Below are 24,296 nucleotides of genomic sequence, written 5' to 3'. Positions count from 1 at the left end.
GTGTGAGTTGACATAACAGGGACCCTTTAGGGAAAGTCAATCATTTATTAAAAACTTCCTGCTACTTATATACCCAAAATGCTTTGCATTCCAGCATATTACAGTAGCCTGAATAACACAAAATACTGTACATAACACTTGAGAATGTAAATAACGAGATCAAGCTGTTCTGGAAATTATGGCATCAATGGTAGATGCATTTCCGGGGTCTAAGCATGGCTAGTTAGCTAACTGTATGCTGTAGTGGTAGAAAGGGGCCAAGTATGATAACTCACAATTCTGTTGGATAACAGCTGATGTGAACAAAGGTACTCAAGTTCTGATATAGTGGGGCAGGGGCAACTCATGCTGGACGACCAAGTGTATCACGAGAGCCCATTTTAGCCACGGCCCAAAAAAAATCCGGAAACCTGAAATAGTGAAAGACAGTTTAAAGGTATAGCTTCATAATCAAGTACTAAATAGTTCTTAGTCTTTGCACATTTTCAGCAATTATCTTCAAACCTATAATACATAGATCATTTTACACTTGAGACTATGTGAGTCCCGGGATGTACATGCTATGGAAACAATGAGTCCCAGCCCTGGAACAAGGAGTCCCTGCAATTTATCATGATGGAATACAGATACAGTAATCCTCTGCTCCATTGTGGTTCTTGCTTCACGGTCCCGCCATATTGCAGATTTTTATGACAGTTGTTACAATTTAATCTTCTATACTGTTAGTACAATATGTTTGTGTCCATTACTCTTGCTCTCCCTCAATATTTTATGCCTACAGGCCTGCCACAAATTTTTTATAACAATATATTTTCCCCTAAACGTTCAAGATAAATGATAGTATCGTTGATTTTTTACTGTTACTGTTACTTGACAATAATGTGACTCAAGTAAAAAGTAGTCATCCAAAAAAATACCTGAGTAAGAGTAAAAAGTACACCGTGAAATAATTACTCAAGTACTGAGTAAATAGCACAAACAATAAAAAAAATTAAATTTACATTTGCAATTTACTGCACGGTGTTTTCTCAAGATATGAGTGAGCTGAAATAACCACGTTTGGGCAGATAATGCCAGACAAATACTACAATACATGAAAGCTGTTGTTTTTGTTCGTCTAAATGTAAACAAGAGTAATGACGACCTTCCCAAAATGGCCGTCATTTAGGCACGACGATCAGCCGGCCTGGCTTATCGAGTGTTAATACCTATGCCCGGGAAGCCCAATAGAAGACGTTGTGTGAGGTCATGTGACTTTATTTTGTCGTTTGATTGGTGAACTAAACTTAAACGTCACTAGCGCTTAAATTAGATTAGCGCAAACAGTGACCAATGCGGAAGTCGTAGTCTCGCACACGAAATAGTTGATAAATAATCAATAATTGATAAATAAAAGCAGCGAGCGACATTTAGATCATTGTAACATAGAAAAAGTACCGTTACCGCTAGCTGCCAGCATTCAAGGAGTACGAAACAGGCTATGGCGACAGCGACAGATTTGCGCTACATTAACTTCACCTTTGTCTTTCGGGTCCCATGACGCGGCATTATACTCGCCGGAGAGAGAGGTCCGTGTTACAATGAACAGGTAGTCGCCTTGCATTTTATTATGAAATGGTACCACGCTTTTGCCATGTCTTTTTTTGCTCTCTCTCTTCTCAATTTGGCGTTGCATTTTGGAACCGCTGTCTTCCCGCTCCTCAATTGCATCAATGGTGTAAACACATTGTGTCACATACGCCATTGCCTGCTTCCGTCTTCGCGAAGGTCTCGACGGTAAACCTGACTTGCAGTTTTGCTTTTCCATGTTTGTTTTTTAATGTGCAAAATGTGAATTTAGACCCGCAAACCGCGATGCGAGACCGCTTAATTTGAGCCTGGCACACATACGTAGCAATGTTGTGCATCAGTGGACGCATCAGTGGATGCAGATTCTCCATACTTATTGCGTCCCTGATCATTTTTGTGTCTCGGACGCTGGACGCACATCAAACGAGTGTCCTGTAATTTATTTTGAAACAAATCTCAGAATTCACTTTACAGGGTCTTTAATGTATCTTACGGTTGATCAGCTGGTCGTCACCAGCTGACAGCTGTTAACTTCCACCACTATCAATAGTGATCTGGCCCTTTCTCTGGATCATCTTGAGAAGTTTACCACACAATACAGGCAAGAAACTACTGCAAAACAATGTTGTGGTTATTGTTGTGAGGCATGGGCAAATGAAAATGTCATGTCCTAAATTACATTTAAACACTTTTGTAACTGACCTGCTCCCCCATTCTCACGCCATGAAATCTGTGTTACATAATGTTTATTAGGAGTAATTATGAAGGAAATAATAATACTCTAAAATAACGCCTGGTGTTCTGTAAAACAATAATTTTGATAGGAGAAGACGAAGCAAGCAATAAAAACCATGTGAGCGTCGCCATAGAGGAGCCTTTTGTATGAGCAGCGGAAAAAAACAGTTTTTTTGGCTTTCGTTTCACAAATGCATGCATAAATGCACATGGAAAATCCCTAAAGTGCTGGACAGAAGAAGAAGAAAAGGAAGTTGGTGTATGTGTGTTCTAATTCTTCTAGCACCAGATCACACTGACTTTACCTTTTCCAGAGTGGAAATAAGTGAGGTCACAGATTCATGCCTACAGTCACCAAAATAAGCAGAGGCACCCAAAAAGACTAAATCCTCCTAGCTCTTCGTGAAGCAGCCAAGCAAGGAAAATAATGAAGCAGCTTTGGCATGATAACAAAACCATCAACTGTGGAAAATTTATTCAAATAATGATGCTCAACAATTGGCCCTGAAATTGTTCAAAACGATTTAAAGTAACACAAGAAGTAGAGCAGTTTGACGATTTTTCTGTTGGCACACTTTGCAACATTTTAAGTAGCCTTGTTTTGTTGTAAAGTAAAACTTTTGGTGGAATACACAGGATAAGTTTTAGATCTTTCCTAGAGCTAGAGCATGAAAAACTGCAACAAACAAGTTCCAAGAGTGAAGAACAAGATACAAACAGCAACCAGCCGCAACCCCAACAGCAGCCAAGAATCGCCATGCATGCGCGTATAATCCCACTTTTAGGAGACCCGCAAACTGCGATGCGAGTGAAACAATTGTGTAGGGCCTACACAATTGTTTCACTTATTTTTACCCTTAGTATTCCGAAACATCAACGAGGCAACTCATTTGCATTGCATAATCATTTCGGATCGGTCCGACTATAGATCCATTTTTTTTTTTTTTTTTTTTTTTTTTAAATAACATGCGACTTACCTTTTTTGGGACTGAGCCAGAATCTGTCACCAAGTGCATCTCCTTTGTCCATGGTTCTTACAAAGCGTACAGAACAAAATATATTTGGCTTTCACAGCATACTTATGGTGTTACTTCTATATCGTTCTACTTAGCCCCGTGAGAGAAACTGCATGCCCAGCACCAACATGACACCAACAATTTGGGTCCAAAAGAGTGAAGGAATGAGAGTGGAGGGTAACAAGGGAGGGTATTACTGAGAAAACAACAAGGGAATCTTTTCATGTTTGTCTCGAAAAAGCAGAGGAACATCCACACCATAAATTTGAGGCCTTGCCAGCTTGGACACATTCTCCTTGCTGCCCAGGAAACCAAGGGCCATGTCCCACATATGTCTACTGTCAGCCATAATAGTCAAATGAAACGTCTTGCGGGAAACACGTCCCAAATAACAACAACAGAGATTAAAAACTTGGGCTATTGATAATCATTTACTAAAATTATCCATCCATCCATCCATCCATTTTTTGAGCCGCTTCTCCTCACGAGGGTCGCGGGCATGGTGGAGACTATCCCAGCTATCATCGGGCAGGTGGCGGGGTCCACCCTGAACTGGTTGCCAGCCAATCGCAGGGCACATACAAACAAACAACCATCCGCACTCACATTCACACCTACGGGCAATTTAAAGTTGTCAATTAACCTACCATGCCTGTATTTGGGATGTGGGAGGAAACCGAAGTGCCCGGAGAAAACCCACACAGGCACGGGGAGAACATGCAAACTCCACAGGCGGGGTCTGGGATTGGGCATGGTTGTTAATTGAAGACTCCAAATTGCCCGTTGGTGTGAATTCGAGTGCGTTTGTTTGTTGATATGTGCCGTGGGATTGGCTGGCGACCACTTCAGGGTGTACACCGCCTCTCGCCAGCTGGGATAGGCTCCAGGATGCCCGCGACCCTAGTGATGATAAGCGGTACAGAAAATGAATTAATGACTAATTGAATAAAGTGTGTGGAATTGTGTGGAATTGAGTGTAAATTAATGTACCTTAAAGCAGTAGAGACAAAATTGACTGCGATCAGAGACACTGTTGCTTTAGTCTCAACGAGTTCACAGTCTGAAGAACAGCATGTCATTAGCTAAGACCTCAACAACTCTTGTTGGCAGCATTTTTTTGCTCAAAACAAACAGCAGTTAAGAACATTCAAGATCATTTCATACCTTTAAAAGTAATGTTACCATACTTCTTGATTAACAGTTGGTTCTACTCATAGTTTCATCCATCCATTTTCAGTACCGCTTATCCTCACTAGGGTCGTGGGCCAGCTGGAGCTTACCCCAGCTGACTCTGGGCGAGAGGCGGGGTACACCATGAACTGGTCGCCAGCCAATCGCAGGGCACATACAGTGTATAAACAAACAACCATTCGCACTCACATTCACACCTACGGGCAATTTAGAGTTGTCAATTAACCTAGTATGCATGTTTTTGGGACGTGGGAGGAGACCGGAGTACACGGAGAAAACCCACACAGGCACAGGGAGAACATGCAAACTCCACACTGGCGAGGCCAGATTTGGATCCAGGTCTTCAGAACTGTGAGGCAGATGTGCTAACCAGTCGCCCACCGTCCCGCCTGACAGAATTATTTACAATAAATTAATTATTATGCTGAGCCCTAGAGGAAAGACTATTTGCGCCACAATTATAAGAGATATTGAGATGTTGTTTTTTGTGTGTAATTGTAAAACCGCCCCAGGATACTGTATATGTTGCTGAACTTCTAAAAAATGATTTAGTTTTAAAAATGTAATTTCTGTTGAAGACCTTAACCATTACAGACACATACAGAATGACTGGTAAATACCAATGCTGTTAATTTAGGCAACTATGGTATATACTGTACCTTGGGGTGGTGGTCTGATAAATTTCTTTAGTACTATAAACTGTATACAAAAGGAAAACGAGGTAAAAATTATTTTTGCAGGCGTGAGTCAGCGTTTGGGTGTGGCCCTTGGTTGCTGTAGCAACCCAACCCAAAGGTTACGCAAATGAGCTGTGCACGGTTAGGGTCTGAGGGGAATGCGGCCATGCAGTTGCTATGGGTAACCAACAATCACACAACAAAACTTGTCACAGGATCCAGACATTGGCCTTCCTGACCACATGGCACAATGTGAGCATTTGCATTGGAACCAAAGAGGCTACACGTTATTTTTGTATCTGGATCCTGAAGATTGATGTCGACACATACTATACTCACACACATATACACAAACTACAGAAGTGATTTATCATGCCCACTCCCATAAAACTCCTCCATCTGGAGAGAATGAATCGGCTGCATTCTTTCTCTCCTCTGAGTGGAGAGAAAAATGATTGCATGGGCCGTTACTTTCACGAAAGACTTACAGGAAAGTTTCTGTGTGTGTGTGTGTGTGTGTGTGTGTGTGTGTGTGTGTGTGTGTGTGTGTGCGCGTGCGCATGCGTGTACGTGTGTGGCTGAGGGAAGAAAAGGCCCATTATTCGGTGGCTTTGGAGTCAAGTTACATGCGATGACTCATATCATCAGTATCCTCAATGAACTGTCATGACAAAATTGTCTGCCATTAAGCAAAAACATCCACAAGAGCACTATTGTGACATCAAAATGAGTTTCATTTCTCTTCCTAAATCCTGTTCTTCCACTGTAATGAGACACAAGCAGGGAAGCCACGCCCATGCAACACAGTAAGACACGTGCAATCTAGAGCACTGATTTCCAACCTTTATGGAGCCAAAGAACATATTTTACAATTGAAAAATCTCACGGCACACCAACAAACTAAAATGTCACAAAAAGAGGATACATTAATCACTGTATGCACTTCCTGGCATTTAATAGAAAAGCATCTAGTTGTTCTGTCTGTCACGATGCATCACTGGCATAAATAGAAAAACAAAGATACATTAGTTTTTGTAAATAAACAATTTATTACATAAAATGTTATAATTTCCCACAGCACACCTGAAGACCGCTCACGGCACACTATTGTGCCCCGGCACACTGGTTGGCAATCACTGATCTCGAGTGTCTCTACTGAAACACATAAATATTAATTTTGAAGTGGTACCGCCATATTAGTTACACATGTTTTTACTTGTTTTTGCAGTACTCTATCATGTTCAGCTGCATCTGCACTAATTAGCGGAACATGACATTTTCACAGTATGCTAACACTCTGGCGGCACGGTGGCCGACTGGTTAGAGCGGGGTTCAATCCCCGGTCCCGCCTGTGTGGAGTTTGCATGTTCTCCCCGTGCCTGCGTGGGTTTTCTCCGGGCACTCCGGTTTCCTCCCACATCCCAAAAAACATGCATTAATTGGGGACTCTAAATTGCCCGTAGGTGTGAATGTGAGTGCGAATGTTGTTTGTTTGTATGTGCCCTGCGATTGGCTGGCAACCAGTACAGGGTGTACCCCGCCTCCTGCCCGATGATAGCTGGGATAGGCTCCAGCACTCCCGCGACCCTAGTGAGGAGAAGCGGCTCAGAAAATGGATGGATGGATGCTAACACTCTGTGTTTTAATGCCACAAATATGAGTTAAAGCAACCGGTACCATGGAAAAATATATTTCACCTAAAGTCAGTGGGCAATGGCTCCAGCTCCACGCAACCCTGAATAGGTTAAGCAGTATAGAAAACTGATGCAACATAAAAACCATCAGAAGGTTTTGCTACACTGACCTTTGGCTATTACTATGCACTTACGGTTTCTCCTCTGTACATCTACCCTTACACATTAGATGCACTAACTAAAGACATCCACAATAAGAGATTTATCAAAAATATTCTAACGCTCAGTTTTGAGTGACACAGAAATACTGTAGATGGGTCATTTCCATATAATTTGATCAATAACAGTAAAGACACTACTTCAAATTTAGCATTTTTTTTAAATAGTAAAGGTAATCCTTATAGACAAAGCAATGGGGTTGGCCTATTGAAATGCAATTCATGCATCACAGTAGAGACAAAAGTACATAACAGTGAAGACATAAACATCCATCCATCCAATTTCTGTATCGCTTATCCTCACTAGGGTCGCAGGCGTGCTGGAACCTATCCCAGCTATCTTCGGGCGAGAGGCGGTGTACACCCTGAACTGGACGTCAGCCAATCGCAGGGCACATATAAACAAACAACCATTTGAACTCACATTCACACCTCCACGCAATTTTAGAGTTTTTTTCAATTGACCTACTATGCATGTTTTGAGGATGTGGGAGGAAACCAGAGTACCCGGAGAAAATCCACGCAGGCATGGGAAGAACATGCAACCTCCACACAGGCGGGGCCTGGATTTGAAACCCGGTCCTCAGAACTGTGCGGAAGATGTGCTAACCAGTGGGACACCGTGCCGCCAAGACATAAACAGCTTCATAAAAATTGTTGCACAATTTACATGTTGCCCTTCAAACGCTGTGGATACAAGTACATAAATGATCCTAACTACTCAGTAAACCCATTAGACTTTTGTCTTTATACAATCAAAATAACAGCAATAATAATAAATAAATAACATGCAATCGTTGTGACACTTTAACAAATTCATACATATTCATTCATATCACAGAAATAACACCATTTATTTTTGCTCTGTGCTGTTGTGTGAATGCAAAAAGGGTAGCCTCATCCTAGCACTTCAGGTCCCTTTGGTGTATTGCAACAACATAATGAGGCGCTCTCCGGTGGCTTTAACGATAAAGACATCTTGATTGACAAAGACGGACCGTTTGTAAAAGAACCCCCCAAAAAAAGAGCTCTGAAGACATGCATTTTTAGTTTTCACGGAAAAGGCAAATTAAGCAATCTGGGGGAAATCCTATACAGGAAGTCCCTGAGTTACGACGCACTCGACCTACGGCGTTTCGACTTTACGACGCCCATGCCTCGTCCGCCATTTTGTCCCAGCACCATAGTGTTTCTGCTTAGCGCTTGTCTGTGTTTGTGCGGCGGGAGTATCTGCCTTTTTTCACACTCTCAGCTGTAATGGTAAGTACAGCATCTTATTTTTTATTTTAATGTATTTTAGTTTCTTTATACAAAGTGTTAACCTTTCCTGCTACGGTCACCTGACCGTGGTCGGGAGACGCAGGGGTTAACTCCCTTCTCTCGTTGCACAGCTGAGCTGGTTGGCGGCAACAATAAAGGCACGAAGCACCGATTTGCTGCTTTAATGGCTTTATTAGCTCCTCTGCACATTCAACGTCAACGGGTCCTCCGCTATTCGCTACTCTTCCCCGGTCGCCGTCACTACACTTGCTACTGTACACACTCGCACCGGCGCGCACTCTTTCCTCCTTCGCAGTCCCAACTCACTCACATATCGACACACACGTCCGCACACACTGAGCTTGCTGTCACAATCACGTGGGACAATACCGTAACAGAAGTATTTTGCCGTAAATTTTGACTTTAACGGTGAAATCCGACTTACGCGGAAATTCATGTTACGTCGCCAGCATAGGAACGGAACTCGTTCGTAAATCGAGGAGTTCCGGTATATCCAAAACTGTAATTAGCATTTACAGAAAAAAAATATGCACATCATGAAACTTCATTTCGGACCCCAAACGGTAAGACATTCTGGCATTTAAAAGTTTGTAAAAATATTACTTTGGAATATGTTTTTGGAATATGCAATAATGACCTTTTGATGGATTACCAGTAATTCAATTATCAGTAAAATTAATTGATTTTCAAAAGGAAATTCAGTGATCCATGTCTTTACTGTTATTGATCAAATAATATGACAATGACTCAGATATTAATTGAACAATGTGTTTGTTAATGTGGTTGCATTTTGCTGAGCAGCAGAACTGCTATGCATCACAATGAGAGGTGTTTCCAATAATATTCATATTCAGTTACATTAAATAATATCCCAAATAGTATGCAAATGTTGTTATTGTTTAATTGATGCCTCTTGTACGGGAGTATCCAATGTTATGGTCCATGAGTATAGATAAGCTATGTATATACATACACACAAACACACACACACACACGTGCCCTCACTCCAGGACATTTTTTATCAGTTCAGCTGGTTGACTCCATATCCTGTTTCCACTGTGACATGCACCTCTGAAACCTCTTGCCATATAAAGATAGTAACAGACCAAACAATGGGCTGCTTCCCAGCCTCATTGTTTAAAAAAATAATTGAACAATGCGCCAAAAGCTTAAAAGTTCTGACACTCAAAAACACCAGTTCTGACACCAGTCTCTCCTCGAGAGGTTGTTCCACCAACGGGGACAAAATAACTTCTCAGATTGCTCAGTAAATTGTGAGAGCTACTTGAGAGCTTGGAACATTTGTTTTTGTACTGTAAATAACTATTTTAGGAACACCATCAATATGCCAACAATAATGTAAATAATGGAGAGGATCATATTGTAAAACATGTATGCATTTCTTTCCTAATGCAATGCAGAGGCCTTCTTCCTGAAATACACGCACCTGGGGCACACTTAAAAAACTGTCACCACAGTGCGCTAGCTTGCATTGCAAAGCAAAACACTATGCAAAGTAAGACTGTGCATAATTACTGTCCCACGGGGGCTGACGCATAAATCACAATACATTGCAGCCTTACACAAATAGTAAGGTACTGGAAAGAGAGTACAGGATGTAGTATTACAGCATCACCCTGTAGTTATGAAGAAATGTGCTTTCTTAAGAAGCGATGAAACACATAAACAAGTATATGCACAGTTGCCTTTTTTTCTTGTTGTGGCAGTTTTGAGAAAAGCTCTGTAAAACACATCTTCCTCCATCCAAATTTTATGCTCTTTTGTAGGTGATTCTGATTTCTCACTATAGCGGACATGCTCCCCGCAACCTGAGGTGTCACAGTGACCCGCATTCAACGCTCGCGTTTTCAGCTTTAGTCCAACACACGATGTTGTATTTCCCTTTTTGTCCGCATATTTTCTTTCTTTCACCATTATTCGTGTTTCCTTGTTGTAGTCAGACCCCTCTTTGTGTTTCCCCATAGATCACTCGTAGATTTCATTAAATACTCTATAAATTTCCACTCTCGGTTGTGTTTTGTGTGTGTTTTGAGTTTAAGTAAGTCTCTGTCATCTAGAACTCGTATTTCATAAAGTAAAATATATTTAAAATCATAGAACCTTTAGATTATGAGACTGATAAAAGGTTTGCCGTTGCTTTCTCCTAAAATGTATACATATAAAAGGTCACGTGGTGCCCCTTTATTCTGACGTTAAACGTCTATTGGACTAAACCGGAAGTGAATGCAGGCGTTTACCTTCCTTCGTATCTTTTTCCCAATTAATTACATTTTTATTTCAACCAATATACGCTACATCTCATCATCAAACTGCCTTATGTATCAACCGGCATTCCAAGAAATTCAGTGAGCTAAATTAAGCTTTCACACTGCAGCAGGTCTTCGTTTCCATGACAGCCCTCACACTGACCTATATATAGGTCAGTGTGAGGTTGCTATATATAGCAAATAAATGCAGTGACCTGCTCTATGATAGGGGGGCTTAGCTACACACAAGTGATAGAAGTTCACTGCAGACGCACACAGCTGGAGGTAAAACATTCCAGATGAACTTCAAAAGAACACGTTGACCAGGAAAGGCAGGTTTTTAACCAACCCTTGAGATGCATGACTTGGTCAAAGAAAGACCAGTTCTGCCTTATCATACAGTACACCTATGCACATACACTGTACATTCATCCTTAACCCCTTTAAGCCATATTGTTGTAACAATGATGATACGTGTGTGTGTGTGTGTGTGTGTGTGTGTGTTCCTGCCTTCGTGTGTGCGTCTGTGTCTGAGTAAATGTCCGAGTCCTTATTAGCCTTGACAGCTTCAGTCGTTCACAATTTCATCTTCAAAGAATCAACTGAAGAAAGGCCACTTAATTGAAAAAGAAACACAAAGAGGTGTATTTAAGTCACACCTATTTGTGAACAATAAAGAATATTGTGCAAAATATACACTAGAGCATATACTTAAAACTGTGCTAAAGAGCAAATGTGGACTGTGACGTACAGTGTAGATGTCACATCTATAATACTAATGTGTACTATCTCAAGTGAAATCTGGAGAAACCTCTCATGTGTCACATTATCAACGCATAGCATGAAATTAAAACAGTGGCAAAATACAAGTGGCCCTAGTTTTATGACAAACATTTGAGTCATTATTTGTGAAGGGAGAAAAATGTCAATCTTGTCTTAGGGTAAAATAACAATTAGTATGGATGAAGCGGTGCTTAGCTGGGTAATATCGCCATCTGCAGGATAAAATGAAAACATGAATGTTTCTTCTGTAAAAATGTGAACATCCATTCATTCATCCATTCATTCTCAATACCATTTACCCTATTCAGGGTTGCGAGGCACTGGAGCCTATCTCAGCCAACTTCGGGCGAAAGGCGGACTACACCCTGAACTGGTCACCAGTCAGTCGCAGGGCACCCATACACATTGACAACCATTCACACTCACATTCAAACCGTCACTGAGTGAAAAGTGAACCCACCTTGCCTGCACCAAAGTCAGGCGAATGTACGCACTACACCATCAGTGACAAGTTGTGAATATGTCCTTACCAAAAATCCTGTATACTAATTTACAATACATACACCAGCAGGTACACCTGAATAATTCTGTGATATCCAATACAAGAGTGGTGCTTACAGAGATAACAATGCTCAGCCTTGCCTGACACTGTCAATAGACAATAATTTAATTATTTGACAATGTGTTAATTAATGTCACAATTTTTGGATCTCATGTAACCCTTATTTATCAATTGTAAAGGTGTTGGGGTTAGTGCGTCAATGGCATAAAATGGACATATAACTGATAAATATTGCACAAAAAGAGCATTTTTTTTCATATGAGCTGCAATGCTAATTGATCTCAAATATGTTAAATTTGAAAGGCTCAAACAGGTTGAATGCCTCTCGAGTAACAGCAATGAGAGTTCAAATGTCAAATGTACAGCTGCTTTGTGCGAGGGCATGCCACATCATTACTGACACTTGCCACCCACAGTGCTTTGGTTATGTGTCCCACATTCCACACATTAGTGCAGTTTCCGACGTGACGTGTATGACTTCTTGTCTTTCTGTGGCGTAACCAACCCAGTGTTAACTCATCACATCATGACATTGCTGCGAAATGTCACAATCAAACTAAAAAAAATAAAAAAAGACCTTTTAAACTTTTTATAGAATTTTAATAGTTGGTAGGTCATGGGAGCATTTTATTTCTTATGATTGATGGTGTAGTGAAAAAGAGTTTAGCAGCCTATAAAGTAATCCTAGAACCAGAGTGAGGAAATCAGGAAGTCAGTCTAAAGCCAATATAACATTTTGAAAACACTGTTTATTGTTTCGTTGGATACTCACTCTGTTAATCGATCAGAAAGGTTTTCTTCTGGATTTTGCAAGCTAATTTAAAGCTCACCCATGAGTCTTACTCAAGAGAAGGTGTTAGTATGTCTGCTTTCAGGTTAGACACCTCAAAACTGGAGAGTGAAGACCAGGAGATTAGGTGGAAAGCTTTGGAAAGATATTGAGTGGAACAAAATCAACACTGCCAGATCTGGACCTTCAGTGTGTACAGTAGTAGAAGAGAATGGAAGTAGTGAAGTAATGAAAAGCAAAATATTATTTGTTATATGCATAATTCCAGCGGTCCCGGACCTAGATGCGTTTGTGTAATTACTCCAGTAGGGGGTGGAATTCAATAAGTACACCTGCCCTACATCATCAAAAGGGATCCAACTGCAAAACTGTATCAACAATTTTGCCTTAAATAAGACAATTAATGCAGCACCCTGAAAAGGCCACACCTCCTTCAAATGCTTGGATATTGGGGAATGGTTTGATCCATTATGCAGTGAGAATTTAAGGGAAATGGGTAAAGCGCTATAGAAAATGGTAAAAAAAAAAAAAAACATAAAATAAAAAATGCCAAAAATATTGCAGCATTTTTTTTTCATAGGTTCTTCCATGGTCAATCAGTTAACATGTTCACAATTCTAATCACTAATAACCACACGATGCTGTAACTATGCTGGGAAAGATACTAATGCTCAGTGTTGATTGATACTGTCAGAGATGAATTCATCAATGTACTGTATGCTATATTGTACTCTGTGCTTATTTGTAGGCTTTACACGATCAGGATTTTTGGGGGCGATCACCGATCGGCGAGTTTAAAAAAACGATAACCGATCACCTATCCGATCACATGATGGAGGAATGTGTCTATTTAAATTACCTGTTCATTTACTGTATATACTTGTGTACTTAATTGCTAAAAAAATATTATATTTACAATAAATAATGTATCTTTGTTCCTCTATTTATGCCCGTGAGGCATAGTGACAGACAGAACAAATGAATGGTCTTCTATTAGATGGCAAGAAGTAAATACAGTAATTAATGTATCCACTTTTTGTGACATTTTTGTTTGTTGGTGTGCCGTGAGATTTTTCAATTGTAAAATATGTTCTTTGGCTCCATAAAGGTTGGAAATCACTGCTCCAGTCAGATGGTGTATTCTAATCAGTCAGGTCAAACCAACATTACATGACAGAAATAATGGGTGCTAACTTACTGTAATTTCTTTATTTTTAATTAAATGACTTCACACCGAAACTTTGGAGCATGATTCGACAGAACGGCGGCATGTTTACGTCCAACTGTTCGTGCTACCACTCGCTTGCTAGGCTACATAACGTTTTTGTTGCCTGCTTGCGAGCCGTATCGTATTAAAAGTACGTGAACATACTTCAAGGAAGCCTTAAACGAACGTCCTCTCCTGTCCACAAATTAATACCTCAATGACAGTGAAAATCTTACTCAGCGGGGCAACCTCTGGGGGCTTTTGTGTAAAGCTCAAGCTGTTGAAACAGCTTAATGCATCATTAGGACATGGCTAAAACGGCCTAAACACATAAAATGTACTGTGCAAAGTACACAGGGTCATAGGTTTAAATCTCAGTGTAAAATGTGCTTTGCAAATTGGGACGGATTGTTGGATGGATGCTGTCATACTTCCTGAGCGATGCCCATAATTGTCACAGGAGAGTGACACAGGTGTGCATTCTTTCACTCTGATATTTCTCTCCCTAACCTGAATAAAGTAAATGCATTTACGGTAACATGTATATAACATGAAGACTGAAAAGAAAGTTGGCCCCTGGCCTGAATATCGTAAAATAATGATAAAATGTGTTCAGTGGACCTGTGGCACTTCCTGTCCACCATACAAATAATGTAACATTTACAACAATCCTAATTACTGGTAAACATAGTTAATTAGTGCCTGCAAGAATAGAAAAGAAAACACAATCGTGGCTCTAGTGACAAAACTAAAATACAATATAATGCAAAAATAACTTTTTGTGCGTGTTTACCGACTGTGTGACTCATTTTTGTTAAATGTGTCCCCTCTTAACACGTCAATTTAGTACTTGGAACTGAAATGATGCAGCTAAGTTTTAATTGTTTTCTTTAAACAGCACGCAAAGTGACACAGACTGAACAATAATCCAGACATACACGAGCGCTGATATAATGTCCCCCATGTGCAGTCCTTTCCAACTGCTCAGAAATTGTCTCTGTCTGCTTGCCACCTGTATCACTTTACCTATTAGCTTTTGTTACCCGTCTTTGTTTGCAGCTGCACCTCTGTGCATTTACTTACATTAGTGTGTCTTACCTTTGCTCGAGTAAAAGGACGCCATTGGGGAACATGAGGAGCAAGATGTCAAAAATACTTTGGAAATACAAGAACCCCCAAATCTCAAGTACTCTCCCTCACAGTTGACAAATTTGTCCCGAGAACTTTGACTTTTCTCTCTCGATGATCTTTCCTTCTCTGTTTCACACAAGTTATGCTTCGTCGAACAGAATGGTCGTCTCTCACACACCCTCCCACATAGGTCAGAGCCGCCCTCCATTATAATGCCTCTACTTGTGTCTCAAGCTTGTGTACAATAAGTGTGTGAAGTGTCTGAAAAGGAGCTGCACTCTCCAGGTCCTATTGGATGAGATGTCAAATAAAATAATTGAAGACATGAGTCATTTCCATGTGGACAATGCCTATCGGTCTACATTCAGCTTTCTATAAATATCTTTGAAATGTATTGTAATAGCCTCTCTTATTCTACATCAATGTACAATGTATAGTTGACAAATATGAGGAAAAAAGTGCATCAAATGTAGAGGATGCAATATAGATGAAAATTATTCATACATTGGATGTGATCCGAGACTTAAGGCAGAAAACGTTGCGTAATATACTTGTAATGCAGGGTAGGAAGGTACTAGTTCTACTTACCATCATATATGGTAAAGTATATATAATGTTGTTAATTGTCTGGTAAATGATAAATCTGTCTCAGGTAGATGTGCTACATTCCCAGACATTTACATCGTGAATATAGACACACAAAGCAGTTGAGATATTTGACATAGTGGTGTAAAAGCTGAACTGTGGCAACTGTTTAGATGGCTACGTCTATATATGTAGTTAATGATTAATACAGCTTCCCTAAATTGCAGCAAAACACCACACACATTAACCCGGCAAATAGATATCAGAGTAACTCGACAGATGCTTCTTAACCACTCACTCAGAGAGTCCAACATGAATCCCTTAAATCCACTTTAGCCCCTGTCGCACAAAGTATTTGGCGGCATTGGCACCCTTTCTGCTGCAACAAGTCAGCTAAGATGGCACTGAAAAAAGTGGTGACCACACTTTGTTCATACACAATTAAAACATCAAAAGAAATCTTCTCATTCCAGCCACTAACAACGCAATGTGTCTCTGTGCCGTTGAAGGCAACAGGAATGAACACCATGACAGAGTCAGTTATGTCATTTGGCAAATCGTGCATATGTGTTTACTGGTGGTAAACTGGTACGGAAAATGAATGAATGAATATTCATTCCCATTCACGTAGTGTCCCTGAAAGCACCTTCTCACTCATGCAGCTCCCACGTGCCTGTCTAGTTTCATTCTGAACCACGAAACAGGAAATGCAGCAGGTTTACATTTTTTCCTGTGTCCTCATTTATAGTTATCATATAAGGAGATAAGTACACAATACAATGCTGTTTGAACTGTTATAATTTACCGTAACATGGGTGCTAATCGCGGCACGGTGGCCGACTGGTTAGAGCGTCAGCCTCACAGTTCTGAGGACCCGGGTTCAATCCCCGGCCCCGCCTGTGTGGAGTTTGCATGTTCTCCCCGTGCCTGCGTGGGTTTTCTCCGGGCACTCCGGTTTCCTCCCACATCCCAAAAACATGCCTGAATTGGAGACTCTAAATTTCCCGTAGGCATGACTGTGAGTGCGAATGGTGGTTTGTTCCTATGTGCCCTGCGATTGGCTGGCAACCAGTTCAGGGTGTACCCCGCCTCCTGCCCGATGACAGCTGGGATAGGCTCCAGCACGCCCGCGACCCTAGTGAGGAGAAGCGGCTCAGAAAATGGATGAATGGATGGATGGATGGATGGATGGGTGCTAATCTTATTAGCATGTACAAACAGGTCCCTCTGCTGGTCATTTTTAATATTACAGTTGATTAACTGTATATTACAGTACACCAACATCGCAGCAGACCCTGCGATGTGACTATTGTCTACACGTAAATTGCAATAACAATGCTCTAACAAAATGTCGTGCAGCCCTACTCTATATATAATATACATAGGATACTATATAATGTACAGTCAATTAAAAAAATATTACACCACCCTTGTTTCCTCAATTTCTTGTTTATTTTAATGCTTGGTACCACTAAAGGCATTTTACCTAATTGTAAAATTAAATATGATTTGGGGTATTATGCCATTGAAATGGCAAGATATCAGCTCTTAGTCTTATGAGCTATTTTTGTTGTCATCATTATATTTGTTCAAAGAAATCTACCTTTAGTTGTACCAGGTATTATAAATGAACAAAAAACTGAAGAAACAAGGGGTCTATTTTTCCATGACTTAATCATTTATTTATATATCCATCCATCCATCCATCCATCCATCCATCCATCCATTTTCTGAGCCGTTTCTCCTCACTAGGGTCGCGGGCATGCTGGAGCCTATCCCAGCTATAATCGGGTAGAAGGCAGGGTACACCCTGAACTGGTTGCCAGCCAATCGCAGGGCACATACAAACAAACAACCATTTGCACTCACGTTGACACCTACGGGCAATTTAGAGTTGTCAATTAACCTACCATGCATGTTTTTGGGATGTGGGAGGAAACCGGAGTGCCCGGAGAAAACCCACGCAGGCACGGGGAGAACATGCAAACTCCACACAGGCGGGACCGGGGATTGAACCCCGGCACGGTGGCCGACTGGTTAGAGCGTCAGCCTCACAGTTCTGAGGACCCGGGTTCAATCCCCGGCCCCGCCTGTGTGGAGTTTGAATGTTCTCCCCATGCCTGCGTGGGTTTTCTCCGGGCACTCCGGTTTCCTCCCACATCCCAAAAACATGCATTAATTGGAGACTCTAAATTGCCCGTAGGCATGACTGTGAGTGCGAATGGTTGTTTGTTCCTATGTGCCCTGCGATTGGCTGGCAACCAGTTCAGGGTGTACCCTGCCTCCTGCTCGATGACAGCTGGGATAGGCTCCAGCACGCCCGCGACCTTAGTGAGGAGAAGCGGCTCAGAAAATGGATGGATGGATGGATGTTTTTGTCAATGTCTTTATGTCTCAAACGTGTCAATTGACGAGAGCGGCTCAGAGTACCAGAAACAAATTCCTTGTGTGTTTTTTGGACATACTTGGCAAATAAAGATGATTTTGATTCTGATATGAGTGCTGTCGCATATGTTCTTTTTGTTTGTTTGTTTGTTTTTCAACTACCAGTACTCAATAAAATGGTACTGTACTTCTTTTTACATCAAAATACCTTGGTCCTTTCCTGGTGCAACACTAAACGCAGATATGTCAAAATTAGATCTTGTTGTGCAGGTGCCCTCCTGACACTCGCCTCACACATTCAGTATCACCCCATCACTGTAAAGTGCGACATTATGCAACACACAAGACAAAGTACTGGCAGCGTGCACAAAAACTAACACTACCCTGAAAACAAACACACTTTCCTCTATCAGCAATCACCAGTCTGCTGGATGCACAGTTCATCATTGCAGATGGCTGTAACATGACAGCCGTGAGACACTACAGTCTTTACCTTCACCTATGTGTAATAATAGCTCAAAGGACATTGAGGACATTCCTCAGATCAGGGAGACAATCAGAGGAAGGCAGGGGATTAGTTCATCTGCGCATCACATTATGACACTATTGTTGGTTGTTAACCTTGCAGCAACCCACGAGAGAGAACCAAAATGCTGGGACTAGCTCTGAAAGAGCTTTCCTGAACAGGAAGTAGAGCAGGGTCAAAGTATGACAGAAGGAAACAGAGCCTGCCTAAGTGTTCTTTGCAAACTGAAGACGGTCAAGCGGGTCAGTGACTGAAATTGTTTAGCAGTGGGACAATAACAGAAAATGAGGCAGAATTGCAGACATTGAGTGTTTAATCAAATTCTGGATGCCTACAGTTTGGAAACTCACTCTAATGTCAGTGTATTTGTAGAAAATGTCATTTGTACACAGTGGGCATAAATCCTGAAATGAGCATGACCTCACAATGTGTCATTTTCTTAAAACTTACATCCATCCATCCATTTTCTACCGCTTATCCGAGGTTGGGTCACGGGGGCAGTAGCTTTAGCCGGGACGCCCAGACTTCCCTCTCCCCAGCCACTTTCTCCAGTTCTTCCGAGGGGATCCCGAGGCGTTCCCCGGCCAGCCGAGAGACATAGTCTCTCCAGCGTGTCCTAGGTTGTCCCCGGGGCGTCCTCCTGATCTCCCATTCCATTCTTCCCTCACTCGAGAACAAGACCCCAAGATACTTGAACTCCTCCACTTGCGGCAGGATCTCATCCCCGACCTGGAGACGGCACGCCACCCTTTTTCGACTGAGGACCATGGTCTCAGATTTGGAGGTGCTTCACACTCGGCTGCGAACCGCTCCAGTGAGAGTTGGAAATCACGGCTTGATGAAGCGAACAGAACCACATCATCTGCAGAGATGCAATTCTGAGGCCACCAAACCGGACCCCCTCTACGCCTCGGCTGCGCCTAGAAATTATGTCCATAAAAGTTATGAACAGAATCGGTGACAAAGGGCAGCCTTGGTGGAGTCCAACCCTCACCGGAAAAGAGTCTGACTAACTCCCGGCAATGCGGACCAAGCTCTGACATCGGTTTTACAGGGAGCGAACAGCCCGTATCTGGGGGTTCGGTACCCCATACCCCCAAAGCACCCCCCACAGGACTCCCCGAGAGACATGGTCGAACACCTTCTCCAAGTCCACAAAACACATGTAGACTGGTTGGGCGAACTCCCACGCACCCTCAAGGACCCTGCCGAGGGTTTAGCGCTGGTCCACTGTTCCACAGCCAGGACGAAAACCACACTGCTCATCCTGAATCTGAGATTCGACTTCATGACGGACCCTCCTCTCCAGCACCCCTGAATAGACTTTACCAGGGAGGTTGAGTAGTGTGATCCCCCTGTAGTTGGAACACACCCTCCGGTCCCCCTTCTTAAAAAGCGAGACCACCACCCCAGTCTGCCAATCCAGAGGCACTGTCCCCGATGTCCATGCGATGTTGCAGATGCGTGTCAACCAGGACAGCCCCACAACATCCAGAGCATTTTGTGCCGGCACAAGGCTCACACCTATTTTGTAGACCAGTCAGCACCAAGCTGGACATGTCGGCGCAGTGAGGGTGTGTCCTTTGGCTTACGCCCGCAGCATGAACATTTTGGTGACTGAAGGATCTATTTTCAGTGATAAGTCTTCATTTTTGTGCAAGCGCAAGACTCGCTATGTGTTGGCAAGAATGGTCTGCGCCAAGCGGGGCGGTGTCAGCGCAGCGAGGGTGTGCCCTTGGAGAGATGTACTTGGCAGAGTGAGACGATCATGCCATGCATGAGTAGGGATGGATTCATGAGGTTAACAGACAAATTTAAGTGGCCCGCAGTTATCACCAGATCATACTGTATTTAATCATGTTGTCTTTTACCAAAATGCCCAAGTGATAATGCTCTAGTCACGCACAGACAGCTCTCTCAATGCAGGTGTCATTGCGCCTCACTTAAAGGGAATGAATGAAATAAGGTGCTTTGATTAGCGGCGACTAAAAGTTGGCTGTGTTTACGCCCACCGGCAGAGACAAGCCTTGTTGTTAAATATGCCGGCTGTGCGCGTCTGCAAGATTATGAGAAGCCAGTCTAACTCGCCTCCACACAATGTTATGCCATGTGCCGCGCCGAATTTGGGGTACTCAATGACTTCCCTTTAGTAGGAATCTGTGAAAACTCACACACGCTTCCTATTGATTATGCCAGAGTATATTGGACAGCATTAACCCCAAAACACAATATAGAAAAACGGTGCTTGACACAATAGGGGAAACCAATCTGTTGGTTTATTGTGCTCTCTGTATTCAATTACTTAAATTGTTTTCCTTCATCTAAAAGAAATAAATATAAACATCTCCTAAAACCACAGCCTCTCGCATAAGAATATAAGTAAGATAAAACTTAATTAACCAATTAATTAATTAGCAGGGAACCCACACATTTTGGTGGACTTTATTGTCAAATAATGACATGAAAATAAACATAAAAGGAAATAATATGACCTACCATTTTTCACGGTAATCACTTTGACAATGTTTTTTTTTTTTACTTTTGCATTTTATATCCAGATTATTGTTTGATCTATATTAATATACATTTATGAGTATGATTTGAATAAATTTAGACAGAGTATGTAGGAAGTGGGTATTTATGGGTGTAAAATGAAGTACTGATCCAAATTAGGATTGTCCAACTGCATTAGTCCAGGTAAGAAAATCTGAGGCTCACATTTTCTCCATCCATGGTGTAGGAATACATTGACCAGATACCAGCGCTGGTAGAATTAAATACGTGAGTATCGTTTCTACTGAGCATAATCTTTTTAGGCATGTACAGCTTAATTTTAGACCGCAGCCATACTGGACATCTCAAAATGTTGCTTCCTTTGCAATAAAGTCATGTAGACAGAGTGCAATGCAAAGCAATAAAAGTTATCCCTTGTTTGACTGCCTGTTTTAGGTAGGTGTGAGTCTGTCTTTATACTACTAAAGATGAAGAAGAATACCTAAGAATGCCATAAACTGTTATAATAATAGATATGTGTTGTAATACAGTATATGTAATCGTTCATAAATAAAGACATACACGTAACAACACATACGGTGTGGATACATGGATGTAACATTATTCAGTTGAAGAGGTCACATCTTACTGACAATAATAGAATCCAGGTAAGATGGTTCTGAGAGGGAACCCTGAATGTGAATGCCAGCCAATCGCAGGGCACATACAAACAAACAACCATTCGCACTCACATCCACACCTACGGGCAATTTAGAGTCTCCAATTCATGCATGTTTTTTGGGATGTGGGAGGAAACCGGAGTGCCCGGAGAAAACCCACCCAAGCACGGTGAGAACATGCAAACTCCACACAGGCGGGGCCGGGGATTGAACCCCGGTCCTCAGAACTGTGAGGCAGACACTCTAACCAGTCGACTACAGTGCCGCCTGCATGGAACATTTGCATGGCAAATTTGAGGTTTGAGTGCTTTTCACCAATACAACCTACATTATGCACGTTTTATGTATGCATATGTTCACAAAGCTTGCACAAAAAGCTCAGTGTCTGCTTAACACAGTTAGGTAGTCAAGGTAATCAAATTTGTTAACTGAAGTTTAAAGTTTTTCTAAAAAGAAAAAACTGTTTCATAGTGGCAGCTAAGTAAAAAAAATAATAATTGTATGCCGGGAAATATTCTGCCTTCCGCTTCTTTTCAAACAATACCTGTCCCAGAATCCCCTCCTTTGCATTAGTCACAAGAGGGACAACCTCTGCTGTCTATGAATGCTGTGCTGTAAAATATTGAAAATACCTTTCAGAGAAATAATCTCATGTTGGATTGATCTGGAGTTGTCCATTGCAGCTGTCCTCTTTTGTGATGAATAAATTCTCTATGTATTGATAAGTAGCTTTAGGAGCATAGCCTCCTTCCCGTTTGGCTTCAGAATTTACAGAACTAAAGAACTGTCTTCAGACTTTTCTGTCTCTGTTGAGCTAATACCCACTTCAATGTAGACTACTGCTGGTCTTCTGATGGGTAATCTTTGTTTTGGTACTTTAACACACACTCATTCCTAGTCACAATGTGTGTTTACATGACGCAAAGCTCCTCCCTTGTCTCCTCCCATGCATCCTCCACCGAACTGGGCTTTCACTCATGTAAAGAATGACCGTGGAAGAAGTTTCAGGAAGTACGTATCTTGAGAGCACGTGTTCATTTAACAGTTTTAGCACCACAGGGAAGTGTGTATGTGAAGAACACACCCATACCCCTGGAGTTGTTTTAAGAATGAGCCTCATTTAACCAACCCAAAAAAGAATAAACCCACAGGCCACAGAATTAGGTACACCTGTGCAATGTAATGAAATCCAGTATGAGTATACCTTTTATTGACCCTGTCAGAAGGGTCGCTGTTTCTAACATTTTCTTCTATTTTTCCCTTATCATGTAGGTAGCAAAACAACAAACATCCATTGTAAACACATTTCAGTATGATGCAGAGCAGTTCTAAGTCAATACTTCTCTGACAGTGTCAATGCAAATTGTTTCATATCGGATGTTTTGTTTTTTTTTTTTTTTAATGGTGAGCACTGAGCACTATGGCAAGTGTGTCCTGCGTTTTTATTGAATTGTATGGGGAAAAGAGGATAGTGGATGACCCCGCCATTAGGTACACAATGGTACACATAGTGAAGCTGCACCATGACACCAACAACACTTAGTCAGGTGGCAGACCTCTGCCAATGCTAAACAATTATGTCCTGTATGTGCCAGTCATGTCTGTCGTCTTAAGTGAATCTTTGTTAAATTCTAATTTAACACTTACTATCTAGATCAAGCAAACTAAGCAGCCAATCGCAGGCCAGTCATGTCTGTCGTCTTAAGTGAATCTTTGTTAAATTCTAATTTAACACTTACTATCTAGATCAAGCAAACTAAGCAGCCAATCGCAGGGCACATAGAAACAATCAACCATTCGCACTCACCTTCACACCTACGGGCAATTTAGAGTCCTCAATCAACCTGTTTTTGGGATGTGGGAGGAACAGGCGGGGCCAGGATTTGAACCCCAGTCCCCAGAACTGTGAGGCAGATGTGCTAACCAGTCCTCCACCACGCCGGCCTAAGAGAGCTAATATATTCAAAATCATTTGCTTGCTATTTTTTAGCTTTATACTGGTTGCATCATGTCTAACCCATTCAATTTGAAAAAAATCTATTGATGGTCCACAGTGTTTTTGAAGAGCTAAGGTAATCATAGGAGACACGTTTACTCAACTGCCTTCACAAGTGCCTGCCTTGTGAGAATAGTTTCTTTGAGATTTAGTTTCCACTTAGTAGGCCTGTCATGATAATTACTATATATACTTATCATTTGATAAATAAAATATCCACAAGTTTTTTTCAACTGGATAAATTATCATTGTTGCAGTGATCCGGCGTGTGGATCACACAGTGAGTTGGAACGCTGTGTTATTAGCCGCTAGTGGGCTCATGGAAAACCGGCGGACCGGTACCTTCTTGCCAGTGTTGGCTCCATCCAATACTCCACACTACACAGCTTTGTTCCATATGCAGCGCGTAGATTCACACAACAGAGACACTAAAGGGAAAGTTAGCTGTTTGTTGTAGATTTAACACTAACATCCGTAAACTAATTACATAATTGTAGCCGCGTTTCCTAATTAAGGTGTACTAGCGGATCAGCGCTTGTCACCGGTGTTTCACGGTTGCGCTGGGAAAAT

General features: G+C 41.7%; 1 protein-coding gene across 6 annotated transcripts in view; it reads right to left on the bottom strand.

Annotated features, from left to right (window-relative positions):
* Nucleotides 1-24,296, bottom strand: part of LOC133479341 (plectin-like) — a 129,683-nt gene that overhangs the window by 81,580 nt on the left and 23,807 nt on the right. The window contains exon 1 of one of the 6 annotated variants that reach the window (XM_061776178.1): nt 22,363-22,423. The exons of 4 other annotated variants lie outside the window; for them this stretch is intronic. In XM_061776178.1, the coding sequence (XP_061632162.1) occupies nt 22,363-22,408 (46 nt within the window). In that variant the 5' untranslated portion in view covers nt 22,409-22,423. Of the gene's footprint in view, nt 1-15,028; nt 15,069-22,362; nt 22,424-24,296 lie in introns of those variants that run through there. One more of the 6 variants, XM_061776171.1, reaches the window with a different exon arrangement.

This window comes from Phyllopteryx taeniolatus, chromosome 6 (assembly GCF_024500385.1).
Source record: "Phyllopteryx taeniolatus isolate TA_2022b chromosome 6, UOR_Ptae_1.2, whole genome shotgun sequence".
Lineage (NCBI taxonomy): Eukaryota > Metazoa > Chordata > Actinopteri > Syngnathiformes > Syngnathidae > Phyllopteryx > Phyllopteryx taeniolatus.
The sequence above is the reverse complement of the archived record's forward strand: the minus strand, read 5'-3'. Positions and strand labels throughout refer to the sequence as shown.